At 32.5% G+C, this 9516-nt stretch overlaps 1 protein-coding gene across 1 annotated transcript in view; it reads right to left on the reverse strand.

The window, feature by feature from the left end:
* Window positions 1-9516, reverse strand: part of LOC117100345 (MAM and LDL-receptor class A domain-containing protein 1-like) — a 50119-nt gene that overhangs the window by 9095 nt on the left and 31508 nt on the right. The window contains exons 11-12 of the mRNA XM_033240005.1: window positions 6846-6992; window positions 6337-6684 (exon numbers count right to left, since the gene is read on the reverse strand). Of these exons, the coding sequence (XP_033095896.1) occupies window positions 6337-6684; window positions 6846-6992 (495 nt within the window). The remainder of the gene's footprint in view (window positions 1-6336; window positions 6685-6845; window positions 6993-9516) is intronic.

Genomic DNA, 9516 nt, shown 5'->3' on the forward strand with positions numbered 1-9516 from the left:
TTCCGCAGATTTTACAAGTGATTATACAAGGCGCTGGCACCATTATTTATTTTTTTAAATTTTTTTATTTATTTATTTATTTATTTATTATTATTCATTACCGGCTGATCTTCGTGAGGCACCTTCACTCCTTGTATTTAAAAGAATTTGAAGGCTTATCTCTTCAATCTTTATTAACTTTCCCATGGTTAATAATTCTCATTAATTTGTTAATCTCTGTAGTTAAATTTCTGTAGTTATTAAGTTGTTTTGTAGTCAAATTTTTTTTCCCCCTGAAAAGTCGAACCTCCTTACTTGAGGTAGCGCCGCCAACTTAGCAGTGCACGGTAGGGGAGCCATAGGCTTATCCTTAGTGGAAGCTACCGTAGCCCAGCAAACTGACGCCGAGGTACCTGCGTGTACACGGTAGTGATGGCGACGCTATCTCAAAATCGGGGGTGTGCACTCCCCCCTTCGCGTTCTTTTGTCTTTGTTTCTTGTGGCTTCAAAAGCGCCTTGAAACGGTTTTCTGTGGAAGGCGCTATATAAATATACGACCATTGATCCTTGACCATTATTTCCTGGGTTACTGGATACTGAATTGGCAGATCCGCACAGTGTGCAAATTTTTCTGCTCCCTGGGGAGTATCCCTGGTCATTGCTGCTTGAACACGCACGACCCCTACATTTATATACCATACCATAATACAATGTACTCATTTACTACTAGAAAGTTCAACGCCTAAGTAGGTAGACTCCCAATGTTAAGTGCAATTATTCAAAAACACATATTGGTTTTGCCAAGTTTTAGGGTAAGTAATTAGAAAACAAAAAAAAGGATCCGATATATCAACATATTTTATCCCCACCGTAACTTCCCACAGTAATGTCAAACATGTCGTCTGAATTTTTCTTAGTCAATGTTGAGTAAATAATAATATCTGCTTTGTCTTCAGAGATTCCGGTGTGCTTTAGTTCGTACAAGATATCGTCTGTTAACAATATTTGTGATAGACAATTAGAATTCCACAATGTTAAAGAGATAGACTTCTTGGTTTGTGCTGGATGGATTTAAATCATTCAGTGACAGAAATGGTCTTTTTCCATTTGTTTATTTGTGTTTTTGTGAGCCGGTCATGGCTTATCCAGTCGAGAATGGTCTTGCCTATGATTTTTGATGGGTTTAAGAGTCTACAGTCTGGTTTTTGTAAAAAGTTATCGTTATGGTCTTTGAATGTTATGCCAAGCTTTCTTCATCAATGGTTTCTATTTGGTTCCAATTTCAAGCTTTGTAGTAATTGATTTGGTTGCGTTGATAATTTTGTGGGTGCTGCCTTCTTTTCTCTTCTTTTATGATATGACGTAGTGATGTTTTCGTGTATGAGTTTATCGCACCAAACCCAGTTACATTTTAGAAGTTTGTTGTTTATCAGCAGTGTTGGATGAGTTCATTTGCTTTGCTGGTGATATTTACGATCTTTGAGCACGAGGAATGCCCTTTTTTCAGCAATGTTTCCCATGCTTTTGAAGTTGAGACTATAAGCTTTCCTAGCTTTTCTACAGCTCCACTCTGTGTGAGCGTTTCAGTCATTTTTTTAAAAAGTCAGTGTACATATATTCTAATTACTTATTTAAGTACCCCCTTTATTTTTCACAGACTGTTATTATAGGGCATAGGTGGTAAAAGCAGAGACAAAAGGGTTAGTGGCAAAAATAATAGTTATGAAAGTGTATTTTACCATTTCTCAAACATGCCCCATCGATGATTCTGACGTCATCTAAAGCAATACCATCGTAATAACTATTTCTTACGATTCCTTCAAATACTATCTGGAAGGCACTCTTTGTTTCAACTGACAGTTTTCCAAGTCGCCAGAGGTTTCCTCGATTGTTTCTATTTGTCCACGCAGGTACACCAACGGTATTTTCTCTATTGACTAGGTACACATTCAATGTGGCCCCGTAAATGTGGTAAAACCACATGACGCATGTGCCGTTTGTTGCGGGATATGACGATGTCCAAAGACGTGCAGTTTCGTTGTTGTATCGCGGATATGAAGTTTTGATGTACATGTAGGAACCTGTAGGCAAATGATAAAATAAATGTTATGGTTTAAGAGATATTGTTGTTATATCTCTGTCTATAGTTTATTTTATATATTTCGTTTGTAGTTTTAGAAATATTTTTATTAAGAATTTACAATTTCATTTAGGAAATTTAAATTCATGTCAGCTTATTAATACCTTGTAATGTTCCGTAGGTGTGGTCATACGTAGGGCCAGTAAAATATGTGGGTGTTGATCCAGATGTTCTTATCCAATCAAAATCATCATATTCATCTTGTACAAAGTAACAGATGTGTGGATCTTCGAAATCACATTGGTTTCGTACTGAAACAAAAATTCCAAGACAAAATTAATTAACTGATTGTAATTGCATTGCTTAAAACAGTTGCTGGAAACCAAAGTACAATAATTTGTAACTTTGTTAGGAAAACATCCTATCATCAATTTGCAAGAATTTCAATAATAAAAAAAAAAATTAACAATTTCACTTGCATAAAGTCAAACCGGTATCCACAACACATTGTTCCATAATCTTAATGGTATACTACCAAAAACATTTTTGTTTTGAAACTATAAATTTTACATTACTTAATTAGCTTCTTAAAAATTGTATTATTGGTTCATGCAATTTCTCGTTTGAACTAAAAACGACACTTAAATACCTTAAGGATTTGCAATTTTAATTACATTTTATTTTCAATTCCATTTTATTTAAATACCTTCTTTTCTGGCTACAATAATATTATTATTTTTCCATTTTGTACAGCACATAGCCGAAGATTTTAAAGTCAATGAACCATGTCATTGAATAATGAAAGATTACTTATGTAAAGTTAAAATGATTAGATAATAAATCCCCTTTTCGAATGTTGTCTCTATACTATTTTTACTTTATTAATAATAATAATAATAATAATAATGTTAATAATAATAATAACTAGATTTGAACTCGTCACTGAGGACGAGTTAGGTGATCCGCCGCACTTTGACCCACGAGGAAGTGTGCGCGGTGCGGATTGAACAATATTTAAATGCTGATAATGGCAATTACGCTAATTTAGTTTGTTAAAAAAGAATTTGGAGCATTTTAAAAGATTTACTCATGCGTACGCGCACCTCATGACGCACGTGCGCATCTTAATGTCACTGTTGTCTCCTGATATGAGATATATATGTATCAACTTTCATTGACAAACGCCTGTTGGTGAAGGAGTAATGCTCATTCATAATATTTATCATATATAAAAATTCAGTTTTTTTTACTTCAGATGGCAATATGGTGACGTCAGAATGTCCGATCAGCTATTATGATATATAAAATCATATCTACAGCTCATGTGCTTTCAGAATATGTAATAAAAGTTATGGGTCACCTTTCATCCTAAGGGGCTATAACTGATTAAAAAAAAGACATGATATAAAGCATATATTAATTTTGACGCACGCAAACGCTCGCGTTATTACGCGTGCAAAAAAATATAATGTACATAACATTTAACCATGACCTGAAGTTTATACCCACTAAATATGATTCAGAAATCACGACTGATTAAGGTGATTATGGGGTCATCAAAGGCTGGACGAAAGAAAGATGGGGGGGGGGGGGGGGGTAAGCAAAACCCTATATTTTGACCATACATCAAAATGTAAAAAAATGCCACGTATATATGAAAGAGAATTGCCTCAGCTACAACATACTAAAAGTTGGAAGACAATCGGTCAAGAGTAAGCGAGTACGCTCAAATGCGCATTTGCTAAAATGAGGTCATCGATAATATTCAGTTTGTTGAATTCAGATGACAATATGATGACGTCATAATGTCCGATCAGCCATTATGACCTATAAAATCATATTTACAACTCATGTGCTTTCAGAATATGTAATAAAAATTGGGGGTCACCTTTCATCCTAAAGAGCTGTAACTGTTTAAAATTAGGCCTGATTTTAGCAAAATCTCACTGTATATCGGCACAAATGCGTTCAAAGGTCACTATGTTTGATGCGTGCGTACGGCATTGTTATTGGCCATAGAGTGATTGAAAAGACTGGAAACTTGTCAAAACAATGTCAGGAACCCAAAATGTGACAAAAAAAAAAATAATTTCTAGCTTCCATACGCGCGCGTAAAAATGCGCACGCGTAGTGGTAAATTTCAAAATTTTCAAAATGGCCTGAAACGTGCTCTAATTTAATCTAAATGTGATTTCGAGCATTTTAAAAGTTTGACGCACGCGTACGCGCGCGTTATGACGCGCACGCGTAAAATAAGGGTAAATTACATTTAACATTGACTTGTTAATGCTCACTTAATACGATTTCAAAATGGCAATTGGTTAGGCTGATATGATCGATAATGTAAAAACGCAAAATTGCGCGTAGATGACGTCACGCATAACTGCGCACTTTGAAAACCTTATTGTGACTATTCCAGGCCAAGCTAAATGTTTGTTGAAGCGTGCATGTATGAATCTCGTGCCAATTTTTAGATATCGTGCTAACAAGAAATGGAAAAAAAAAGATCTCTGGCAATAACAAGAGGTGATCCGCTAGCGGAGCGGATCACCAATAATATCAATAATAATGTAATAAAAGTTTAAACTTTTGATCACAACACAAACAAATTTCCTTACCGTGAAATTTGTTTGTGTTGTGATCAAAAGTTTGAACTTTTATTACATTCGAACACCAACACAGATGAGCTATTTTTTGAATAATAATAATAATAATAGTAATAATAATAATAATAACATTTATAGCGCAAATAAACAAGGTCTCTATGTGCGGCATCTGGAGATCTGTGTTTATGTACTTCAGTTAGCATCGGTTAAGTCTTGATCTTTTTTTAGATCATTAGTAAAATAAATAATAGATAAACGAGAGATATATACATTATCTCAGTTGCAAACTGAAACTTAGTACTGATGTTGACATTAATTTTTTAATATTCATTCTATTAGCCTACATTTATGCATAATATTTACAATCTTTTCAGAAACTGATCATGTTGTATACATTTTTAACCACGTTCTACACATTAGATTTATTATTATATTTAGCTCAATACGTAATGCACATTATTTATCGCTGTAAAACCTTACATATATTGCAAGTTGGTCCAACAAAATCAGGCATGCACTGACAGTTCTCAATTCCGTATTCTGATTCACAGACTCCGCCGTTCAAGCAGTCAATATCGCAAGTTTCTTCAATTAGAAATTGAATATTAATTAGTGACATACGCTGTTCGTATTAAAATAACATCATCACTCATCATAATACTAATTGTATAAAATTATTATTGTTATGAAAATCGCATTTGTCTTTATATATACATTGATTGATATACATTGATTATGTAAGCGGTATATAATTTAGATACATTACTCATAGTGAATTGTTGCGTATGAAGGCATTGATACATATATACATATACATATTAACATATTTTATCCCCACCGTAACTTCCCACAGTAATGTTAAACATGTCGTCTGAATTTTTCTTAGTCAATGTTGAGTAAATAATATCTGCTTGTCTTCAGATTCCAGTGTGCTTCGTGCGTACTAGATATCGTCTGTTAACAATATTTGTGACAGACAATTGGAGTTCCACAATGTCAAAAGAGATAGACTTTCAGTGACAGAAATGGTGTTTTTCCATTTGTTTATTTGTGTTTTTGTAAGCTGGTCATGGTTTATCCGGTCGAGAATGGTCTTGCCTATGATTTTTGATGGGTTTAAGAGTCTACAGCTTGGTTTATGTAAAAAGTTTTCGTTATGGTATTTGAAGTTATGAAGGCTTTCTTCATCAATGGTTTCTATTTGGTTCCAATTTCAAGCTTTGTAGCAATTGCTTTGGTTGCGTTGATAATTTTGTGGGTGCTGCCTTCTTTTCTCTTCTTTTATGATATGACGTAGTGATGTTTTCGTGTATGAGTTTATCACATTACAGCTAGTTACTTTTTAGAGGTTTGTTGTTTATCAGCAGTGTTGGATGAGTTCATTTGCTTTGCTGGTGATATTTATGATCTTTGAACGTGAGGAAAGGCTTTTTTACGTTTCCCATGATTTTGAAGTTGAGACTATAAGCTTTCCTAGCTTTTCTATCTACAGCTCCACTCTGTGTGAGCATTTTGATCATTTGTAAGAAAGTCTGTGGGGGATATATATTAAAATTACTTATTTAAGTTTACCCCCTTATTTTTTACAGACTGTTATTATAGGGCGTAGGTGGTGAAAGCAGAGACAAAAGGGTTAGTGGCAAAAATAATAGTTATCAAAGTGTATTTTACCGTTTCTCAAACATGCCCCATCGATGACCCTGACGTCGTCTAAAGCAATATCACCTTTATCATTACTTCCTACAATTCCTTCAAACACTATCTGGAAGGCACTCTTTGTTTCAACTGACAGTTTTCCAAGTCGCCAAATGTTTCCTTGATTGTTTCTATTTGTCCACGCAGGTGCACCAACGGTACCTTCTGTATTAATTATGTACACATTCAATGTGTTCACTGTGGCCCCGTACATGTGGTAAAACCACTTGATGCATGTGCCATTTGTTGCAGGATATGACAATGTCCAAAGACGAGCGGTTTGGTTGTATCGCCAATATGAAGTTTCGATGTACATGTAGGAACCTGTAGGCAAATGATAAAATAAATGTTTTAGTTTAAGAGATATTGTTGTTCTATCTCTTTGTAGTTTATTTTATTTATTTCGTTTGTAGTTTTAGAAATATTTCAATTAAGAATTTACAATTTCATTTAGGAAATTTAAATTCATGTCAGCTTTTTATTACCTTGTAATGTTCCGTAGGTGTGGTCATAAGCAGGGCCAGTACTAAATGTGTATGTTGATCCAGATCTTCTTATCCAATCAAAATCATCATATTTATCTTGTTCAAAGTAACAGATGTGTGGATCTTCGAAATCACATTGGTATTGTGCTAAAACACAAATCCCAAGACAAAATTAATTAACTGATTGTAATTGCATTGGTTAAAACAGTTACTGGAAACCAAAGTACAATAATTTGTAACTTTGTTAGGAAAACATCTTATCATAAATTTTCAAGAATTTCAATAATATAAAAAAAAAAAACACATTCCAAATTTTACTCACATAAAGTCAAACCGGTATCCACAACACATTGTTTCATAATGTTAATGGTATAAATTACCAAAAACATTTTTGTTTTAAAACTTTAAATTTTACAGTACATAATTAGCTTCTTAAAAATTGTATTACTGGTTATTGCAATTTCTCGTTTGAACTAAAGACAACACTCAAATACCTTAAGGATTTACAATTTCAATTACATTTTATTTTTAATTCCATTTTACTTTAGATACCTTTTTTCTGACTACAATATTATTATTTTTCCATTTTTTACAGCACATAGCCAAGAATTTTAAGATCAATGAAACATGTCATTGAATAATGCAAGATTACTTATGTAAAGTTAAAATGATTAGATAATAAATCCCCTTTTCGAATGTTGTCTCTATACTATTTTTCGTTTAATAATAATAATAATGATAATAACAGTAATAATAATGATGATCACAACACAAATTTCCTTACTGTGAAATTTGTTTGTGTTGTGATCAAAAGTTTAAACTTTTATTACATTCGAACACCAACACAGATGAGCCATTTTTCGAATAATAATAATAATAATAATAATAATAATAATAATAATAATAATAATAATAATAATATTTATAGCGCAAATAAACAAGGTCTCTATGCGCCCGACAATATTGTAGAAAAGAAACAATAAAAAAAGCCAAAAAAAATCAATAAACACCTAGAAGCACCCAAACCGAAGTATGGGGTTATACCATCACCGGCAACTTGAGATCTGTGTTTATGTACTGTGCTCCAGTTAGCATCAGTTAAGTCTTGATCTTTTCTGAGATCATTATAGTAAAATAAATAATAGATGTAGAAGAGATATATACATTATCTCAGTTGCAAACTGAAACTTAATACTGATGTTGACATTAATTTTGAAATATTCATTCTATTAGCCTACTGTTACATGCAAAGCACAAACAGAGAATAGGAAACACAATAGCTTAGTATTATATACAATATGTACATTTAATAATAAAAGCATAGATACATTATTATAAAAGAGAACAAAAATGATGGTGGTAAAACACGATTAAATACTTTAAGATGCTCGAAAACTTACAGAATTAGCTGAGCTCACGGCTAAGTAAGTTGGATCAAAGACTGGTGTCCGAAACCGGCAAGGTCTATAGATAAACTTAATGAACTACGGCAGACAGCAGACTTGTAATAAAGTTAATGATAACTTTAGAACTTTTGGACTAACTAAATGATAGGATTGTACCCCATTTTATACATTTATGAACAAGATATGTGGGGGAGATTATTATGACATCACCACATAACTTTAAGATGAATTTACTAACTTTAAGATGAATTTGGGAATGACATCATCTCCTTAAGGATGAAGTTGTAGATGACATCATCACACAACTCAGATTCAACAGTCCCTTAACCTTATTTGGAATATTAGCCAATAGGTGATTTGGACAACAAAATTTATGAGGGCACTTTAGAACGAATTTTTAGATGCACTCTACAATATGGTAATACAGACTAAACTATTACAAAGTATATAGTAAAAATAACATAACAGTATTTAACATTGTATTATAGTAAAATAAATGTATTAGGTATAACCCAACACCTAACAATACATTTATGCATAATATTTACAATCTTTTCAGAAACTCAACATGTTGTATACATTTTTTACCATGTTCTGCACATTAGGTTTATTATTATTATATTTAGTTCCATACGTAATGCACATTAATTATCGCTGTAAAAACTTACATATCTTGCAAGTTGGTCCAAGAAAACCAGGCATACACTGACAATTCTCGATTCCGTAATCCGAGACACAGACTCCGCCGTTCAAGCAGTCAATATCGCAAGTTTCTTCAATTAGAAATTGAATATTAATTAGTGACATACTCTGTTCGTATTAAAATAACCTCATCGCTCATCACAATACTAATTGTATACAAATTATTATTGTTAAAAAAATCGCATTTGTCTTTATATATACATTGATTGATATACATTGATTATGTAAGCGATAGATTATTGTCGGTGCTTTTGAGCCAGCTTAATACTAAGACTTAATTGCTAGTGACTAAACTACAGTATACAATAATTAAACAGGAAATAAAATACAGTGAAATTTATATAAGGTCCTATATAATTTAAACAATTGTGTAATGGAAAATTGATGTAGGAATATAATAGTAGTTCTATAATTATATGTTTAAATTATATAACGCATGATATGATGACTATTAAATACAATTTAGAAATCAAGGAACATAATATAATGTACATACGTAGAAATAATATATACTGTATTTATATAGCATATATAATTAGATACTTTATTCTAGTGAATTGTTG

The sequence above is a fragment of the Anneissia japonica genome, unplaced genomic scaffold, assembly GCF_011630105.1.
Source record: "Anneissia japonica isolate Jap-2015-1 unplaced genomic scaffold, ASM1163010v1 scaffold287991_len637273_cov151, whole genome shotgun sequence".
NCBI lineage: Eukaryota > Metazoa > Echinodermata > Crinoidea > Comatulida > Comatulidae > Anneissia > Anneissia japonica.